The sequence below is a fragment of the Lutra lutra genome, chromosome 2 (assembly GCF_902655055.1).
Source record: "Lutra lutra chromosome 2, mLutLut1.2, whole genome shotgun sequence".
Taxonomy (NCBI): domain Eukaryota; kingdom Metazoa; phylum Chordata; class Mammalia; order Carnivora; family Mustelidae; genus Lutra; species Lutra lutra.
The window spans coordinates 70,723,814-70,745,724 of NC_062279.1; the positions used below are offsets into that span (position 1 = coordinate 70,723,814).

Consider the following 21,911-nt stretch of genomic DNA (forward strand, 5'->3'; position numbering starts at 1 on the left):
ACTAAAATGCTTCTGCACAGTAAAAAAAAACTATCAACAAAACGAAAAGGTAATCTACTGAATGGGATTAAATGCTTTCAAATCTTGTATCTGATAAGGGGTTAATACTCTAAATATATAAAGAAATTACATAACTCAATAGCAAAAGAACCAATATGATGAAAAAAAAAAACAGGCAGAAGATCTAAATAGACATTTTTCAAGGACGACATAAAGATAGCCAATAGGTACCTGAAAAAGTGCTCAATAATACCAATCATCAGAGAAATGCAACTCTCAACCATAATGAGTAGCACCTCACACCTGTTAGAATGGTCATTATCAAAAAGGCAAGAAGTAACAAGTGTTGGTGAGGATGTGGGGAAAAGAGAATCCTTGGACAATGTTGATGGGAAATGTAAATTGCTATAGCCACCATGAAAATCAGTATGGAGGTTCTTCCCCCAAATTAAAACTTGAATGATCACCATTATGCAGCAATTCCACTCCTGGGTGTTCATATGAAGAAAATGGTAGCACTAAATCAAAAAGATATATGCACTCTCACATTCATTGTAGCATTATTTACAATAGCCAAGATATGTAAACAACTTAAGTGTCTATCAATGAATGGATAAAGAAAATGTCACACACACACACACACACACACACACTTTCCAGCCATAATGAAATGTAAATGAAATGTATCAAAGAAAGACAAATGCCACGTGATCCCAGTTATATATAGAAACTAAACAAGCAAGAAAAACCAAGACCGCAAACTGAGCTTATAGATACAGAGAACAGATTGGTAGTTGCCAGATGTAGAGTCTGGATGGTGGACAAAATGGGTGGAGGTGGTCAAAAGATGCAACCTTTCGGTTATAAAATAAATGAAGATGTAACATACAGCATTATGGCTATTGATAATAACACTATTGCGTATTTGAAATTTTCTAAGACAATAAAACTTAGAAGCTTTTATCACAAGAAAAACATTTTTTCTAACTTTATGGTGACAGATGTTAACAAGACTTAATGTGATCATTTTGCAATATATAAATATTGAATAATTATATTGCACATCTGAAAGAAATATGTCAAATGTCAATTATACCTCAATTAAAAAAAGAGTTAAACTAAGGAGACCAAGAACCTATATCTATATGAGGTTCTAAAAACTCTTTTAACCATAGTTTCTATTTTATATGTTTTATGTGCACAAAATCCATTTTCTCTAAGACTAAGGAATGTCTATGTAAAGCTTTCTAACCTATTCCACCACTGAAATGGGAGCATCTTGTTATATGACAATGTTCCAGTTAGGACCTTTCTTTTTTGTGAAATAGCTTAAAAAAGCAAATAATGAGTTGTGAAGAGTATATGGTACACCTTGTTTTATTGTGCTTTGCTTTCTTGCACTTTGCAGATACTGCATTTTTTGCAACTTAAAGGTCTGTGGTAACCCCCTATTGAGCAAGTCTATTGGTGCCATTTTTTTTTCAAATGGTAAAATCTTTTTTTTTTTAATAAACATATATTTTTATCCCCAGGGGTACAGGTCTGTGAATCGCCAGGTTTACACAGGTTTACACACTTCACAGCACTCACCATAGCACATACCCTCCCCAATGTCCATAACCCCACTCCCCCAACCCCCCTCCCCCCATCAACCCTCAGTTTGTTTTGTGAGATTAAGAGTCACTTATGGTTTGTCTCCCACCCAATCCCATCTTGTTTCATTTACTCTTCTCCTACCCCCTTATTGGTGCCATTTTTTAAAAAAGATTTTATTTATTTACTTGACAGAAAACACAAGTAGGCAGAAAGGCAGGCAGAGAGAAGGGGAAGGCTCCCCGCTGAGCAGAGAGCCCGATGTGGGACTCGATCCCAGGACCCTGAGATCATGACCTGAGCCAAAGGCAGAGACCTTAACCCACTGAGCCACCCAGGTGCCCCAGTGCCATTTTTATCAACGGCATCTGTTCACTTCATGTCTCTGTGTCACATTTTGGTAAATCTTGCAATATGTCAAACTTGTTCATCACATATTCATATATTTTCATATTCGTTATGGTGATCTGTGATCAGTGATCTTTGAGGTTACTACTACTATAACCATTTTAGGGTGCCACGAACCACACTCATAGAAGACAGTGAGCTTAATTGATAAATGTGTTTCCACTGCTTCACCCACCAGCCATTTCTCCAACTCTTTCCCTCTCTTCAGGCTTCCATATTCTGAGAGACAACAATATTGAAATTAGATCAATAAACAACACTACAATGGTCTCTACGTGTTCAAGGGAAAGGTAGAGTCACACGTCTCTCACTTTAAATCAAAAGCTAGAAATGATTAAGCTTAGTAGGATGGCACATCAACTTGAGATAGGTTGAAAAATGGGTCTCTTGCACCAAAAAGTTAGCTAAACTGTGAAGGCAAAGGAAAAGTCCTTGAAGGAAATTAAAAGTGCTACTCCAGAGAATACAGCAATGATAAGAAAGCCAGTCTTACTGCTGATGCGGAGAACGTTTGAGTGGTCTGGGTTGAAGAGCAAACCAGCAACAACATTCTCTTAAATCAAAGCCTGATCCAGAGCAAGGCCCTCCCTCTCTTCAATTCTAGGAAGGCTGGGAGAGGTAAGGAAGTTGTAGAAGAAAAGTGTGAAGCCTGCAGATGTCGGTTTATAAGATTCAAGGAATGAAGCCATTTCCTTAACATCAAGAAGTGCAAGGTGGAGCAGCAAGTGCTGATGTAGAAGCTGCAGCGAGTTTTCCAGAATAGCCAGCTCAGATACTTCACAAAGGTGGCTACACTAAGCAACAGTTTCAGTGTAGACAAAATAGCCTTCTATAGGAAGAAGATGCCATCTAGGACTTTCATAGCTAGAGAGGAGAACTCAATGCCTGTTTTCAAAGCTTCAAAAGACAGGCTGACTTTCTTGTTAGCGGCTCATGCAGCTGGTGACTTGAAGTTGAAGCCACTGCTCATTACCATTCAGAAAATCCTAGGGCTCTCAAGAATGACAGGAAATCTATTCTGCCTGAGAGCTAGGATTGGAACAACAAGGCCTAGACGATGGCACACCTGTTTACCACATGGATTACTAAATATTTTAAATCGATTGTTGATATCTATTTGAGAACTGCTTAGAAAAAAAAGGGCCTTTCAAATAGGACCACCTTTCAAAATACGACTGCTCATTAACAATGCGCTCGGTCACCCAAGAGCTCCGGTGGAGATGGACAGTGAGATCAGCATTGTTTTCATGCCTGCTAACATAATATCCATTCTGCAGTTTACAGATCAAGGAGTATTTTTTTACTTTCAAGTTATGTTATTCAAGAAGTACACTTTGCAAAGCTATACCTTCCTTAGATAAGGAATCCTCTGATGGATCTGGGCAAAGTAAGCTGAAAACCTCCTGGAAAGGACTCACCATTCTAGATGCTATTAGGAACATTCTTGATAAATGGGAAGAGGTCAGAATATCAACATTAATAAGAAGTTTGGTAGAAGCTGATTCCAACCCTCATGGATGACTTTGAAGGTTTCAATGCAAGAAATAATTGCATAAATGTGGTGGGCAAAGCAAGAGAAATAGAGTTAGTGTTGGAGGCTGAAGATGTGGCTGAATTGTTGCAATCTCATGATCGAACTTGAACAGATAACAAACTGATTTTAAAGGATAAGCAAAGAAAATGGTTCTTGAGGTGGAATCTACTCCTGGCGAAGATGCTGTGAAGATTGTTGAAATGATAACAAAGAACTTAGAATATTACATAAACTTAATAAAGCAGTAGCAAGGCTTGAGTAGATTAACTCCAATTTTGAAAAGTTCGACTGTGGGTAAAATGTTATCAAACAGCATCAAGTACTACAGAGAAATCGCTCATTAAAGGAGGAGTCAATCCATGAGGCAAACTTCATGATGTTTTCTGAAGAAATGGCCACTGCCACCCCAAACCTCAACAACCACCGCCCTGATCAGTCAGCCACTATCAATATCAAGGCAAAACCCCCAGCAAAAGGATTATGACTCTGAAAGCTCACAAGGTGCTTAGCATTTTTGTTAATTTTTAAAAAAATTTTTATGTGATGTTCATCACCATACTGTACTTCATTAATTTTTGAGGTGTTCCATGATTTGTTATTTGCATATTTGCGAATAACACCTAGTGCTCATTGCAATACTATGCCCTCCTTAATATCCATCAATTTTTAGCAATAAGGTTTTTTTTTAATTAAGGTATATACATTGGGTTTCTTTTTTAGACATAATGCTATTTTACTCTTAATAGACTATAATGTAAATATAACTTTTATATGCACTTTGAAACCAAAAAATTAATTTGAGTTGTTTTACTTGTGGTATTTGCCTTATTGCAGTGGTCTGGAACTGACCCCACAATATCTCTAGGGTATGCCTGGACTGTTAGATTAGGATAAACAAATCTATATAATATGCATTTAATGTTCTGATGAATTACATTCTAAATCCATCTAACACTTTGATCTGTCTTAGATAGTTTCTGCTTAAGAACTGATTTCATTTAAAATTAAGGAAAGGGAAGGATTGCACTTTGTGCTCGTGTTTTCTTTTAGAACCGTTCTTTTTTTTTTTAAGATTTTATTTATTTATTTGACAGACAGAGAGAGATCACAGTAGGCAGAGAGGCTGGCAGAGAGGAGGAAGCAGGCTTCCTGCTGAGCAGAGAGCCCGATGCGGGGCTCGATCCCAGGACCCCGGGATCATGACCTGAGCTGAAGGCAGAGGCTTAACCCACTGAGCCACCCAGGCGCCCCTCTTTTAGAACCGTTCTTAAACACCCTATGGTTTTTTTTAAATTTTCTGGTCATATTCCCTGGCCTTAAAAGTAACCTTTCCTGCATGATTCTCAACTTCTGGTGATGCTGGTTGGCTTGGGAGAAGAGAAGAGTAGAGGAGTGCTTGGCTTTTTCTTAGAAAAGCCTATCAGATTCCTTCTTTGTCAATTCAGGTTGTTCTGGGCTTATCCCAAACAATACATATCCATTTTCTTTTTGCATATAATGATTCATGTCTTCTCTAAACCATCTCTAGATTTTATTATCAAGTTATTGACTGGTTATCTCTGACTCTAAGCTAGTCAATTACATAGTAACAGTATGGGAAAAGGACAAGAGGGAACTTTAAGAGAATGGGGAAGAAAAGTGTCAGAAGTTCTTGGGAAATTTTGTACACATGACATTGTAGAACAGGGATCTCTTGGATGCCAAAAGTCTCGGATGGAAGTTCTAGGTATATTTTATTTTGCACAGTTCTTTTTCATAGGAGAAGATGTTTCCCAAATTTAGAAACAACTCCCTAATGACATCTCAGCTGGTTATTAAAATACAGTGATTTGAAGGCTCCAACATTTCAAAACAGAAAGCATGGTGAGTATGAATTTTTAGCTTTTAGCCAGGGATGTGTAATATGTTGCACAAAATGTTCTGTCAACACTGTTTTCTGCATGATGATATATCTAAGCTTCTACAAAAGAACAAGGTGTCTATCAATGTTTTGTAGCCCAACATCTGTAGCCCTCCATCATCACTACCCCCATTTCTGATATTTAGCCCACTGTGGAATATATGCTTACCTGTATAGATATATATAATATGTTTAATTTTTAGGAACCCTGGGGTAATTTGAATGAAAACAAAAACTCCTTATTGGCCAGTGACTTTTCAATTAATATATTTTTTTTTCCTCACCACCTTTTCAGGGTAGAGGAAGAAAAAAGGAACATAATAAAGAACTCACTTGTAGTTTGTTTTTTTTTTTTACAAGTTTTATAAGTTGTTTATTTCAGAAACTTTCTGTATGTATGGTCAAGTAACAAAGGCTTCATTGTTAACATGCTCTTATAATAATAAAGCAATGACAAGCCATTTCAGCTTAGTACTTGTCCTGCGGCATGTTCTGTGACAACACATTATTTCATGTGACCAAAATCCTGTGGCACTGGTTAGGTACTACTAGAATTCCCTTTTACTGAAAAAGAAACTTAGACTTAGGGGCAGTGGGATGCTTACCCAAGGTGACCCAGTTTATCAGTGGTGGAATTTCTGTCTCTGTCCTATGCTGCCTTCTTAGGGAAAAAAAAAAAAAAATCCTCCTCTAAAAAGAGGGTTTATTCTGCACAGCATCCATAAAACTGAAAGGTAACCTATGGAATGGGTGAAGATATTTGCAAATGACATATTCCATAAGGGTTACTATCCAAAATATATAAAGAACTTATAGAACTCAACACCCAAAAATCTAATCCAATTTAAAAATGGGCAGAAGACAGGAACAGACTTTTCTCCAAACAAGATGTATGGATGACTAACAGACACATGAAAAGATGTTTAACATCAGGGAAATGCAAATCAAAACTACAAAAAGATAACACCTCACACCTGTCAGAATGGCTAAAATTAACATAGAAACAACAGGTTGGCTAGGATGCAGAGAAAAGGGAACCCTCTTGCACTGTTAGTGGGAACGTAAACTGGTACAGTTGTTCTGGTAAATAGTATGGAGGTTCCTCAAAAAGTTTAAAAAAATTAGGGGCACCTGGATGACTCAGTTCGTTAAGTGTCCAACTTTTGATTTTGGCTCAGGTCATGATCTCAGGGTGGTGAAATCAAGCCCTGCATTGGGCTCCGAGCTCAGCAAAGAGTCTGCTAAAGTTTCTCTCTCCCTCTGCCCACTCCCACGCTTGCACTCTCTCTCTTAAAAAACAAACAAACAAACAAACAAAAAAAAACAAAAAACAAGTTAATAATAGAACTTCCTTCTGATGTGGCAGTCACACTACTGGCTATTTACCCAAAGATTACAAAAACAAATTCAAAGGGATACATGCACCCCTATGTTTATAACAGCATTATTCAGCCATAAAAAAGAATGAAATCTTGCCATTTGCAATGATGTGGATGAGGTTAGAGAGTATAATATTAAGCAAAATAAGTCACAGAAAGACAAATACAGAATGATTTCACTCATATGTGGAATTTAAGAAACAAATGAGCTACGGAAGAGTGGGAGAATGACAGAGATAGAGATAAACCAAGCAACACACTCTTGACTAGAGAGGACAAACTGATGCTTACCACAGGGGAAGTGGGATGGGTGAAATAGGAGATGGGGATCAAGGAGTGTGCACTTGTTGTGATGCACATTAGGTGGTAAATGGCATTGTTGAATCACTATATTGTACACCTGAACCCATCATAACACTGTGTGTTAACTATACCAGAACATAAATTAAAAAAGAAGATCTGAAGCCATAAATTGGCATTTATTTAAACAGGAATGAATGGAATGAATGGATATATTTAGTTTTGCTCCTTCCCTTAAATCCTGAAAAAAGGGAGAGAGGGAAGGGGAAAGGGAGATGGAAGAGGTCAGGGAGAGGGGGAGGGAGGTGAAGACAGAGAAAAGTAAAAAAAATTTAAGTTTGTAGAAATAAAAAGTGAATGGATATGTTGTCACCAAGTTAGCAGGACAGGAAAGTGGAAGTCTAAGTGCTATAGGAGGTGAAGCAAACAAGAAGGAAGCTAATTTGAGCAACAGAAAACCTGTCCACTAGAATCCCCAGAAGGTAGGAGAGAGGGCTGGGGCTGTAAGAGGATTGGTTGAAAGACTGTAGGAGACCAGCTGTCCCCACTCTGCTGCTCCTGTTGCTAGTCAAACCATTCCTCCTCCATCACGTCAGGAGAGAGGAGGCTTCCATTATTGAGACACACAGTCCACATGAAACAGATCCAGAAACACCTAGAACAGCAGAATGAAGGAGTAAGACAAGAGGATGAAGATGGGGATATGGAATTAAATGAATGTATCTACTAAATGATGAAAGATATCCCCTTATCCCTGTTCGGCTCCCAAATGCAGTCTGCCAACCAAATACCAGTCCTGTCTACCTTTGCCCCAGGAAGGAACTGAGTGCCCTTCTTTCTGGAAAAACTGACTAACGAATAAGAAAAGACCTACAGATACTGGCATCTGGGGGTCCTTGCTCAATCCTAGCATAATGCCAACCAGCTCACAAATCCCAACCAATCACAGTTCCCAGTCAAGTTGTTGGTGCCAAAGAGACATTTAACAAAACCCTCAAACATGAGATAAGTCCCAATAAATGCAGAGAAGAAAAGGAACTTGAAGGAATAGAGGAATAGAGAAAATTCAGGGTAGCTAAATTATAACAACAGTCACCCTACCCCCCAAAACGGAAACTAAAATGATTCATATCTGTAAGGAGATAAAGGCCATCATGGCATCCATGAAACAGAATTGGATGCCATTAAAAATTAGAGAACAACAAACAAAAAAAGTCTTGGGAAATAAAAATATGATAGAAATAAGTTCAGCAGAACATTTGGAAGACAAAGGTGAAGAGATCTACAGGAAGTTCAGTGAAAATTGGCAAGAAAATTAGAACATTGGTTTAGGAGTTCTAACATCATGATAATACAAGTTGCAGAAAGAGAACAGACAAAATGTAAAGGACATAAGAATAATACAGGAAAATTTTCCAGAACATATACCCATGAGTTTTAAGATTAAAAAGGCCACTAAATATCCTCTATAGTGTCAGAAAAATACTGTATATCATCAAAGAAGTATCAGAGTACTAGGGATAAAGAGGAGATTCTATGTATTCTAGAATGAAAACAAAAGTCACACACAAAGGCAGATTCTCATTGGATTCCTCTACATTAACACAAGAAACCAGAAGGATCTGAAGCAATTCCTTCAAAAATCTTAGGTAAAGTCTACAATTCTAAACCCAGCCTCCGAACTTATCAATACAGTGTGAGGATATCAGAGAAGTAGGGTCTAGGAACAATTTGTCCTACACTCTTCCTTGGAAAGCTTCTAGAGGGTGTGCTTCTGGTAAATCAGAGAATAAAACAAGAAAGTGAAACAGAGAGCTTTTAGGAATTGAGGAAGGCAGCGAGGGAAAAAGGTGAAAAGCACTTCCAGGATGATGTTGAAGGAAGTTTCAGGGGAATGGCTGTGGGTTAGGCCTGGAGAGCTAGTCAAGAATGGAGAAAAGGGTGGGGAATTCCAGGAGGGAGGTCTTCTGCATTTCAGGGACACTACTTTTACAGCAGAAAGATGTCATGAGAAAAACAAAAAGAAGATGTTGACTAGCTGCACTGATGGTCCCAATGAGACCTGACAAAAAAAATATATATATAGTTCAGTGTTTAAAAAAAAAAAAAAAAAATCCATGACCAAGACTGGAAACACAAAGTGCAAATGTGCCACAGCATCATTTTCCAAATATTTCAATAATACTGATTGCTCATATTTGTACAAAGTCACTGACATATTTTCTTGTGGTGGAATAATTCTTTGTTTTGAAATGTCCTATCAATATGAAACAGGTTCAGGTTACATAACTAGTAGTAAGAAGAGTTTCTGGAGGAACAAAAATGTCTACTTATTCTAAGTACAGGATGACAACAAGGCTTCTATCAGAATAAATATCCAAACTCTCCCTTGCCTTTACTAGGGGTGGAGTGCCTGATGCAAGGTGGAAGTCTCTTGGCTTATCACTGTATCTAATGGTTTTTAATTTTTATGAATTCCATGATAATCCTGTTTTACCTTTAAACAGTGAACTGTAGTACATGCTAAATTCACCATGAACCCAGAAATGAATAGCTTTCTAGAATAAGAAATGTTGATGTTTATAAATTTCATATGAAACTAGATCATGGAAGAAATATGACACAAGGAGGAAAAAGACCTATCTGGGATTGTATCTGACAGATTTGCTCATAACCAGGTGGAATGTAGTTATCCAGAGGAGCCTGGTTATTTTCTCATATCATCCAAAACTAATTCATTCTGGTCTACTCAGACAGTATAATTCCAACTGATACGGATCTGGGAGGACATCAATTCAAGGCTTTCATTTATACATCTACAGACATCAGCGAAGTTGGGGTAACTTCTGGTCACCTTTCAGAGGTTATGTATGCTCTTATGAAAATGTCCACTCAAACCAACCTCCCGCTCAGCCCCCTGACACCAATGTAGTCCCCAAACACTCCAAACCGGCAGATTGTCTTAGATGCCTCCTGCTAGCATGGACCCTTCGCATTCTCTGCCTTCCATCCAAATCCAGATTTCTAGGTCTGGAGCCTGAGCTGGATCCAGGTTCAAGCGTGTATATTTGCCTGCCTGCATTTCATCCACCCCAAGATCTTCCAGTCTGAGAAGACAGCAGACTAATACAGCACCAGATAACAAAGCAAAAGCAGAACTGCAGCTCATGGTGTAGCACCAGGCAGAACTTCAAAGTCAACAAAGGCAGCTTTTGTCTATTGGTTATAATGCAAAATAACAAAATGCAAATTTCTCTCTAGCTGCTACAGTGGTGAAATGGGGACAAGGGTCCTCAGTGTAAATCAGCTTTTCAAGCAAAAGGATGCTCTGGAGCCATGCAATTGGTTTTAGAAACTCCCCTCTGGCAATTTTTGGTAAAAGCAAAACATTCTTTATTATACTTCTCTCTAGTAAGGCAGCTGCTTAGTATCAGGAAGTTTTAATAATGACACAACCAAATATGATTCTGCTCTTTATGGTAGAGTAATTGGATGAAAACAGTGGAACTCTTGATGGTATTCTAGAATGCTTCATTATGAATAATCCTCTCCTCTCTGGGTAAAAGTGCTTTGTGATAGAATGCAAATAAATGTGAACATTTCACATTTGTTTTAAAGGATGCTCTTTGAAGAAAGCAAGATCCATGAAGGAGTGGAGGGCGTGAGTCGTGAAAACACAATCACCCAGAGCAAGGATTTACCCCATGGCTAGAACTGTTTGGAAGTCCAAACTATAAACTTGATTTTAGAAAGCACAGAGAACAAAGGACATCTTTACTTCTCACTGCATTGTACTTGGGCCATCTGTTACGGCTTTTTTTTTTTTTTTTTTTTTGCTAGAAACATTGCATATAATGATACATTCCTGAAACCAGATGGCATATGAATTATTGCAACAAAGAAAGAAACGAGGACAAGAAAATATTTGTGGTCTTTCCAGAAATCTTTCACAACCTTCACATTTAGTCCCAATTACTAGGAAAGCAGCAAGTTCAAAATTATAGTTGAGGCATATAATTACCCACATTTGACCTATTTATAAACTCTTCTGAGAAAAAAGAAGAGCAGATAGCTGCACCTAACTCTTTTTGGTTCCTGACATACATGGTAAAGTAAAAGTAGTTAAATAGCGTGATAGTGCTTCCATTGTTTTACTAGCTTCGTATCAGGAGGCTCCCAGCCTGAGTGCCTGGAATGCTACACACTGTAGATACCTCCCTCATTCCACTTAAATAAAAAAACAGACCTAAAGAATACTGTGAAATGAAGCAGGGCACAGAGCAAACACATTTTCAAGGTTGTTAAGTTGAGTGGAGTAGGGCAAACACAGTGGGAATGTGGATATGGAAATTAAGGAGATGGATGGATTTATTGGCGCATTTCCTCTGAGCAACATTAAAAACCTTTACAATCAATGTGCATACTAAAGAAGCCTTCAGAAACAGAGCAGACGGTATTATACCAGTGGGAACCTTCACATCCCGAGGTCAGAAGACATGAACCTAGTGTAGCAAAGCTTGAGACTACAATTAATTTACAGTTCCCTTCTGAATAATGAAGCAAATTCATGTGCTCAACTTAAATGAGATTTCTCCAGCCAACCTGTTTCACAGAAATCTGCATAGTTTATCAAATTAGCTTAATATATGAATTATTCTTAAATCCAAATGAAAGAGTATCTAATTCCTTGCCACATATGGAAAAGGTTTTTAAGAATCTACATCGATTCCAGTGTTATCCACAAGGTCTGTATAATCATAACTTGAGTCAAGTAAGGAAGCAGTCATTCTTAGGTTTGTTGAGAAAATGAACCGTATGCTTTTACACATGTAATAGAAACCAACTAAAATAAACTTCCCTATTACTAATGTTCTCACCATTAGGTGATGTACTAGCTTGAATGAAAAACGTACACATTCACAGAAAAAATAAATCAATGGTAAAAAATTGGCAACCTAACATATTTTGACCCTAAGTGTACAGAAATAAATTCTCTAGTAGTAAAAGTTGAAGACACGAAGTGAAATTCAATATATATGGATAAGAGACTCGTTAATTGAGAACAATTGTTTCGAAATATTCAAATATAGGAAATAGGCTGTTCAAAAAAACCCAACTCAAGGTCTGCCTTGGATAGAAAAGGTTAGGAACCATAAAATGGATCATGGTTCTGAAATGTAACTGACATAGGGCACTAAAACGAAGTATGAATTATACTGGAAATGGCTCTATCAGCTTTCAACTACAAATAATCCTCATGAAATAACAGCAAGTGATCCCCCAGGATATCCCTATTCTCTTACTCTCTCTTGCTCACCTCCTTGGATGTAAACTTCTCCCCCAGAGCTGTCCTTGTTCTTCCTTCTCTAGATCCTTCTCCGGATTCCTTCTATTGTCTATGAGATTCTTTGACTATTTCTAACCAACATCTCCATTTTCCATTCTCATCAGAAATGCTTTTGTCTTAACTGAAATCTCCTTCCTTGATGATGTTACTAACTTCCTCAGGATTGTCTTTGAGCATGGAGGGCCTTGTATGCCCCCTGTTTCCCAATGCTATTCTTTTTATTATTATTTAAGATTTATATTTATTTATTTGACAGAGAGAGAAAGCACACACAAGCAGGGGTGGCAACAGGTAGAAGGAGAAGCAGACTGTGGAGCAGGGAGCCCGACATGGGGCTCAATTGCAAGATCCTGGGATCATGACCTGAGCTGAAGGCAGATGCTTACCCAAATGAGCCACCCAGGCGCACCCTCCCAATGCTATTCTTACAACAGTTTTGCCATCATCGCCCAACATCTGCTTCTCTTTTGAAGTCTATGCTCCACCTATAATCACTCTCTCTTCCTTGCTTGTCACCAACAGCCTCAGACATTTCCTCACTTTTCTCAATGACTTTACCGTTCAGCCTTTCATTTCCCACCATCACCTCTGGCCATCACCCAACATTCAGTTCCTTCTAACATCTTGACTTCACGGTTCCTCGGCCACTTCCTTTACCGCTGTGACCTTAATCTCTACCACAACTAGCCACTCACACAGATAATCTCTGAAACTCCTTCATCACTTGGAGGTTTGTTCTTTAAGATTTTTGAACCTTCGGACTCCCCAGATCACAACTATCTTCCCATCTCACCCTCTCTTTGAGTCATTTTCTCTCTTGCCATTACTTCCATTTTCTTGATTAGTATCTCTTTCCCCCTTAAGTCCTGATTTGGCTTACCATTTCCTTTCTGATGCCACATACTGCTTGAATGAGGATTTCAATGACACTTCTCAAGGATCATCACTTTTTTTTTTTTAAAAGATTTTATTTATTTGACACAGAGAAAGAGAGATCACAAGTAGACAGAGAGGCAGGCAGAGAGAGAGGTGGAAGCAGGCTCCCCACCGAGCAGAGAGCCCAATGTGGGGCTCGATCCCAGGACCCTGAGACCATGACCCAAGCTGAAGGTAGAGCCTTAACCCACTGAGCCACCCAAGCACCCCAAGGACCATCACCTTAAATATTACAGCATCCCTATCTTGCCAATTTCTCCCTTCAGAGTATAGATTATGACTGAAATAAAGTCACAAACATGCTCATAGAGTCTAATACAGGTTTCTCACTCTTGCTAGGAAATGTATGACTCCTTTCTTGGTGTGCCTGATCTCTTCGCAGAGTTGTCGTCAGCCTTTTTCACTGTTCTTAATGTCATGCTTACCACAATGACCCTTCCTATTTTAGCAGATGCCTTCATCACTTATCTTACTGGTAATAGTGTTATTTGACTTGGAATCTCAGTTTTTCCATTCCCACATCTTTTCTCCTTCACCGCTGCTTCTGGGGAAAAGTTTTCGTCCTCATTTCTGTGGAAGGTCTTGTATGGACAATATATTAAATGTCGGTCTTCAAAACAGTTGGCTTATTTTTGGCTTTAAGGTGAAAATTATCTTATTCCTGTCACTTTTGAGATGTGAAATCGAAAGAATGGGATTTTTGGTCAGGGTGGGGTGTTACAGAAAGTGTTCATGGAAGAGCAAAGTCATTTTGGAGTTTAGGACATTTTATGGGGAGGGCTTTCTAAGGTGGGTTCTAGAAACCCAGATGGAATGCTGAAGGAATTAGCTTCTAGAAGACAGAAGCTCCAAAGGGAAGGTGGGAGCATTCAGTGGCAGAACATTCTGTTTCCAACTGTGTTCAAAATTGAGCTTGGTTATTCTTACGAGCAGGGAACATCTCTGATGAAGAGGAGAATGAGCTGAGATTAAATGCAGAAAGGAGGATGGAGGAGGCAGAATAGGAAGTGCTTATTTCCTTCAAAAGAATACTATGTAATTACAAATGTAATAAACCTTATTGTTGAAAAGCTGGAGCATCAGGGGCACCTGGGTGGCTCAGTCAGTTAAGCATCGGCCTTCAGCTCAGGTCATGAATCCAGAGTCCTAGGACAGATCCCTGCATCAGGCTCCCTGCTCAGTGGAGAGCCTGCTTCTCTCTCTCTTCCCCTCTCTTGCTCTCTCTCTCTATCTCTGTCTCTCTCTCTCTCAAATAAATAAAATCTTTGAAAAAAAAAAGTTAGAAAACTATGGTTAACAAGAAAAGATAACCTGCTCAAAACTCCACCAAAGAACCAATGGCATTATTTGATGTATTTCCTTCTAATAAATTTAAGCTACATATATAACTGTTCCTAGTTTGGGGGGCGGGCAGTGCTTAGCACTACATTGTTATTTTGACATAGATCCAAGGCATCATGTCTGAGCGCACTGTTCATATGTGGCTCCGTCTGATCTCTGAGCTAAGTCCTCTCCCTTCAGAAAGGTCCCTAACCAGCAGGGACTTTCTTCAACTTACTTTGTAATCACTAAAGGAGCTCTCATACATACTGAGGCAAGATGAGATGGAAATGTTGAAGAAATATTGGACTTTCATGTTACTCCTTCTTGGATAGCATCTAATATTTGAGATGTATATACAGTATTTCTTATGGGTGGCTGAGTACTGCTTTGTACATTGGGTCTCTGTCAGTATTTCCAACTATATTTTAGATATGAAATAAGACTGTTAGCCATAAAATTAAGGACTCAACCTCCTTTTGGAAATGTAATTAAAACGTTACATTCACCAAAACACTAGCATGACGAAGAACTGTTATTCTAATATCTAAGAACGTGACACTGTGTCAGAGCCAATTTTTACATGAAAAAAACCACGAGGAAGAATACATCAAAATGTTATCCCTTGGTTAAAAGTTTCACACTTCAGGAAGTTCCTTGATTGAGTTTTCCATTTCAGGGAGGGGTTGTTTTAAAGTGATCCAACACCAACACTGTTCATGCAAAGTCATCATCACACTGTATTTATGAAGAGACCGTATCTGCATGCGTAGCAAGGCGCTACAACATCGGGGCCATGATCTTGCCTACATTCCTTATTCACCATTCTCCAATGTGCCTGGTGAATGTGTGTGTGGTGGGGGGTGGGTAGGGGCACGCATACACGTGCACACGTGATTTTATAACAAATTGAAAACACTACTTTCTGCCCAATTTTTTCCCCTAATATTATTTTGAAGACCCTGCCGGCTCTATAGTTTGCACTTTCGCTACTACTAAATTGCTTTGTTATTTGACCAGACTCAGTAGATAACAAAAACCATTTAACTAGAAATAGAAGCCAGTGCCTATTAAGTTTTCAGCCTCAAAAGCAGAATAGCTTATCTTCTAAACATCAAATTGGGAAGAGAAGGTAATTGCATTGCACTGAAATTTACTTAGGAATCAGTCATTTGTCTACATTTACATAATGTTAAAAGATGTGTAGAATTCTTGTGTGTGTGTTCTTGCCAATAGGATCGTCGAGATCATTAAAGATTATTCAAAGGCAATGCTTTTGTCTTTCTCATCTTTGTGTCCTCAGCACCCAGCTTTATCCAACACTTTGCAAATGCTCAATTAATAGGGAGAAAACAAAAAGTGCTAGATTCCTAAATACATTTATGTACGTTTAAGGACCTCTTCACAATTGTTCGATTATTCCATCTCTTTGACCTTTGTGGCTTATTTTGTCCCAAACTATTGTGTTTATCTTCTCCTTGCCTGCATGTAAAATAGAATAGAACCTAGGAAACATTCATATTCTAAAGTCAGGGATATAGTGAGTTCTTGTATCCCAATTAGAAGTTAAAGGATGGAAAAATGTTCCACTTTCTAAGTTATACTGACGAAGCCACACATTGGAGTTTGAGCAGCAGTCCAACATCAACAGGACAGGAAGGGAGTAGCACAGAAGCTCTCAGCCTTTCATCAAAAGTCTGGCATCTGATGGGGGTGTTAACATGTCAAGTACATACACCTTGAACTAACAGTTTCATTGTGTTGTGACCAAGGGACACTGCCAAGTAGGTACGAGAGGGGAAAACATCCTCTAAGACCTTCCAGATGTCTTACTTTCTCCAGGATGTTTTAAAGCAAGATGTCAATTGGAAAAAAAAAAAAAAAAAAAGATGTTAATGAAATGAGAACACAGGAGAAAAGAAAGAGGAGCTGAAAGGGTCCCCAAACTGAGTAACTTGGTTAGACAAACTTTTCCAATGTCATTCTATCCCAGAGGATTCTTATTTAGTTCTTCATATCACTGTGTATAAGGTGAAAAAGGTCAGCTGGAAAAGTATCATTAAATGGGAAAACCCTCGGAACTAGTAAGGTTTGAAAACAAAAGTCTCACAGCACATGTAGGTGTGAAGTTAAACAGAACAGGCCTGCTCTAATCATGGGAGGCCCTGCTCTTCCTTTTTGTCGGTCTGTTCCTGCTTCATGCACTTAAAAATGTTTTTGAGCATGTCAGGCCCTGATTTAGGTCCTGGTGAAAAATGGTTAAGGTCCCTCCTCTCAAAAAGCTTGTATTAGGGACGCCTGGGTGGCTCAGTTGGTTAAGTGGCTGCCTTCGGCTCAGGTCATGATCCCAGCATCCTGGGATCGAGTCCCACATCGGGGCTCCTTGCTCGGCGGGAGCCTGCTTCTCCCTCTGCCTCTGCCTACCACTCTGTCAGCCTGTGCTCGCGCTCTCTCTAACAAATAAATAAATAAAATCTTAAAAAAAAAAAAAAAAAAAAAGCTTGTATTATAATAGTGGGGCAAAAGCAGGGCACACACTAACAAGAAGTCAATAGGAAGCTATGAGAAAGAGTTCCACGTTATGCGGTCACTAAAGAGGATGATTTATTGGAGAACAGCTGGAGAACTAGCTTTAGGTCGGATGGTCAGGGGAGGTGGTACATGCAGCTGGGAGTCGAAAGCAAGAAGGAGCCGCTATTAGTAGCAGAACATTCTGGGGGGTAGAACATTCCAGCAAGGGAACAACTTGTGCTTGAAGTGTGGAGGAAACCTTAAGGAACTTCCAAATATGGCAAGCCAGACACAGTTCCATCACTGATAAACACAGGCTGCTCTTTCCTCCTCTTCGATCTCTCCGACACACCATCCACAGTCCCACACACGCAGTGAAAGGACGGGTCTCTGACTGCACACACCACTTATCATCACTTATTATTACAAAGATGCGGCTTCACTTTGTCAGTCCACGACCTCGCTGCCGGGATGCACAGAATCCCCAGGACCTTCCTATGAAGGAGTTTATAGGACATGCCCCGCTCTCTTGGGACAAGAACAGCAGGAGCAAGTAGGTGTCTAAGGGTGGGACTGAGAAAAGGGACAAAGACAGAAACACAGGTAGTGAAATGCCACTATTTCAAAAAGCCTGATTTAGCCCAAAATCGTTTTACCCTTTTCAGATAGGATATGATGATGCTGTTTTCTCTTTAGAGGCCAGGGGAGGAGAAAGCAGTAAGCATAGGAGCAAGGAGACTTAAATCTCTATCTAGCTTAGCTATTGATTAAGCGTGTTAAAAATTCTGAAAACCTTTCTCCTTTTCGCCGCCATCCTGTTGTGTGCCGCTCGCTGTTAATTGACCATGTCTTCTCACAAGACTTTCAGAATCAAGCGATTCCTGGCCAAGAAACAAAAGCAGAATCGTCCCATTCCCCAGTGGATTCGGATGAAAACTGGTAATAAAATCAGGTACAACTCCAAGAGGAGGCACTGGAGGAGAACCAAGCTGGGTCTCTAAGGCGTCCCACATCACGCGATGTCACACCTAATGGGCACCACGTATTTAATTAAGCTACTTGAAGATCATGTGTTCTATTCCATCACCCTGTAAACACCTTTCTGCCTGGCCAATAGATACCACTTATCAGCGAAAGATTTTTCTGTTACTATAGCTCTGCACCAGTCGGTTGGTTTGGTAATAAATGTGAGGCGTTTGAAAAAAAAAAAAAAAAATTCTGAAAACCTTTCATTATCATCCTTCTAGTCAAAGGGTAGTGACTTTCAGGCTCAAGTGTGTATTAGCAGCACTAGGCGGAGACAAACATGCTTCATCTTACCGGCCGACTTCTCCTGTTCTTGGGGGCAAGGACTTGCCTGTTGAGTCACCCTTCAGAAAACTCCCTTTGGACTTCTCATTCTGCTTCTTCCACAGGTTTATATTCTACCTCCCTCCCACAAGATTGGAAGAACATTAAAAAACAAAGAAGTAAATGAGATCTGAAAACAGCATGTTATTTAGATATTGTTTGGTCTAATTCAGGAGGTGAGCTCAGGGGAAAAACATGACCATGCTTTCCTATATGCTTTGCGAATCACCTACTACATTTGGCATTCCCACGTTTCCCTCCAGGGTTCATTCCCAGGGATCCCATGCATATCCCATGCCTTTGAAGGACTGTGTTTTGGCAGGAATAAAGAGAAGCGGGGATTTTGTTTCCTATTAACAAACTGAGCTCTGTTTATTTTGAATCTTCAGACATAATTTGCAGAGAGTGGGAGGCAACAGACTTATCTGGTGCACTCCAAACGAGGAAAATAATGTTACAAATAGTTTATAAGCTAGGTTTATACTTATTCCTTTCTCTTTTTCTCTGATAAGAAATATGACTCAAGCACCATGTTGCTTCTTTTCTTCACACTGTGCTAAAAGATTTTGAGTATCAGACACTAAGCCACACAAATAACTCTCATTTATGAATTTTTCTTCCTGGGTAGTGTTCTAAGCGCACTTCTGCTCCCACGGCAAGTGGTAAAGTTATGCCACAAATCCAGGGTGCCTAGCATCTGGCACTTACTGAATGGCCTATATTGAAACGTGTTAAACTTACAGTTGAGGGACAGGATCTGAGACAAAGACACAGAGATGCAGAAACTGAAGTGGATGCGGACAAGACACCACGCCAGGAAACCTACCCTCAGGCAGGTAGGGCAGACTCAGCTGGAGGTCTGGGAGGGTCTGCAAGGCTCTTGGTGAGGACTTCAGTTGGGTTACAAGGGATCAGTGCGGGACTTTGCTAAATAAAAGAATTCATGACATTTCTATCTTTCCACTTTAGTCTTTGATTTTTTTTTTTTTCTTCTCACAATCAGTATTGGAACTATTGAGACAAAAAATGCAAAGAGATTTTTCCTCAGGAATCTGACAAGTCAAATATGATTTTTGGGTCAATTTATTCTAGGAGTAAGTGTTTTAATTCCCACGATTTTCCCCCTCCTAATTGTTTCCTATTTGTTTGATTACAAATGATTCAGAAGAATGAAACATCATAAATTCCCCAAATATAAGCCTCTCCTTTCATGAAAGGGAATAAAATCACAGGCTCATGCAGAAAGATTAGAGCGATGCATACTTTTTCACTGCCAACAATAAGAGGCAAAATCTCATTTTCTCCCCAACGTCAGAAAAGAAATAGACACGTGTAAGAATTGTACCTGGCAGTTGCCTGCGGTCCTCGCCCGTAACTTCAAGGCCATCCTGAATTACTGCAGATTTCATTCCATGGAATGATAGAGCACTCCTCTATCAATGGATACCATTTTTAAAATAATGAAAAACCTCTTCAGAAAAGACCATGAGAACAGAGTAAAGGAGTGAAAATCAGACCAAACCAGTAAGAACACTTTAAAATATGTATTTTGAAAGCATCATCACATATTTTATTTTCCACCTAGTAAACAGCAGATAATAATAGAATATAAAAAAAAATTAAGTGATGCTCTACTGATATATTTAAGCACATAAAGACTTGGGAAAAAAAAAAACAGTGGTAAAACAGTGGTACAAGTAATGTTATTTCTGAGCTATCAGATTTTGCAATTAGGTGCTTTTCCTTTCCCTAAATTTTCTCATGAAGCAGGGAGTAACCCCTTTATATGGACATTAAACACCAAGGTCCATTTTTCCTCTACCTTATATTATATTGTATTGAAAATCACAGTGTTACTCTTTAAATTTGTACTTAAGTTACTCATCTTTTTTTTCTTTCTTAAGGTTGATTTATTTGAGAGAGAGTGAGAGAGTGTGGGGTGGGAGCATAAGCTGGGGGAGATGCAAAGAGAGGAGAGAGAAAATCTCAAGCAGATTCCTGCTGAGCGAGGAGCCTGCTGACTTGGGGGCTTGATCTCACAGCCCTGAGATCATGACCTCAGCCGAAATCAAGAGTCAGACGCTCAACCGGCTCAGCCACCAGGTACCCTGAAGCTCCTCCTCCTCATTAAACACAGAACTGTTCTCTTTTGCAGACACACCCAGCCTCTATCACACACACACCAGCATCTCCGCAAAGCACAGCCATGAGCTGACGAGCTGCTGAAAGTCCCGAGATAAGAAGGGCGGTAAATGCCTGTTCACAGCTCCTCGTGTTTGCTCTCCTGTGATTTATATCCAATTTATGACAGCCATTACGGTGGATACACTTCATTTAATCAAGAGCATAGTCAAGTCCTCATCATTAAAAGTCCTCCAGGGGAGAGGGGAGAGCAGGTCCCTCGTTTCAATAAAAGCACTACAAATACATATTCAAAATACAAAGCTAAAAGGAGTCAGCAGGGGTAATTAATTTTATGAATTGGAGCTACTAGGGTATAATTGTCTTGTAAGGCTGCCACTTCTTCGCTCGTTTTACCTGCCCAAGTGTCTCAGTGGAGCTGGGCACAGGTGTTCAGTGTTCACCTGGTATCTCTCAGACCACTGGATACATACCCAGGAACCCCGCTGCCTGAAAACCAAGCTTGACTGATAAGTAAAATTAAGTGCAGGGTATTAAGAAATAGATTTGGAAACTACAACACAAGATTGTCCAAAAGTTTATTCTTCTAAAACTGTCTGCCCATTCGCTAACTGAAGACATTCGTGAGGCTGATTTATTTGATTAGTCTAATCAGGCTCATGAAATCCTTAGTAAACAAAGTGACGTACAAATGCAAGATATTCTAATTGAAAATATCTTCCACATTCTAACATTTCTAACAAACAAGCTGATGACAGAGAGACGAGAGTAGGCTGTTCAATCCTGGGGAAACAATAACTCCTAGATTCTGGCAAATTCATGCTCATGGAAACGTGACCTCATGGAGTATGTATACATTTTATAGGACTCTGACATCTCCACCGACCTCTGTCAGGGCAGTAATTCAAGGTCTGTTGTGCTATGATAGAACCTATTGAGTTAACTGATTTCTGCCGCGCTCTGACATTGTAATGGTTCCATTCATAACAACTCCCGGCTGTGTGGTGCCAACGGAAACCGCTCATGTGAGGTTTATCATCCTAAGAAAATAATGGGTATCAAATACGAAGGTGGTATTCATGGAAATAAGTAGTTCTATGGAATTCCAAAGCCAAGTAGGCTGTGTGGTGAGGGGCGCTCTTCTTCCTGAGGGGCCTGGTTATCTCTGGTTTCACTGCCCTCCTCAGGTTG

The 21,911-nt window shown here is 39.5% G+C and overlaps 2 protein-coding genes across 4 annotated transcripts in view; one reads left to right on the forward strand and one right to left on the reverse strand.

The window, feature by feature from the left end:
• The window catches only part of PALLD (palladin, cytoskeletal associated protein), a 416,923-nt gene that overhangs the window by 184,375 nt on the left and 210,637 nt on the right, over positions 1-21,911 (reverse strand). The gene's annotated exons all lie outside the window — the stretch shown is intronic.
• Positions 18,027-18,444, forward strand: LOC125093058 (60S ribosomal protein L39). Its single transcript, XM_047717721.1, has one exon. It carries the CDS (start codon positions 18,074-18,076, stop codon positions 18,227-18,229), a length of 156 nt encoding a protein of 51 aa, XP_047573677.1. The 5' UTR covers positions 18,027-18,073; the 3' UTR covers positions 18,230-18,444.

Excerpts from the sequence above, each read along its gene's own strand:
- LOC125093058 (XM_047717721.1), top strand. The coding sequence starts at position 18,074 with ATGTCTTCTCACAAGACTTTCAGAATCAAGCGATTCCTGGCCAAGAAA.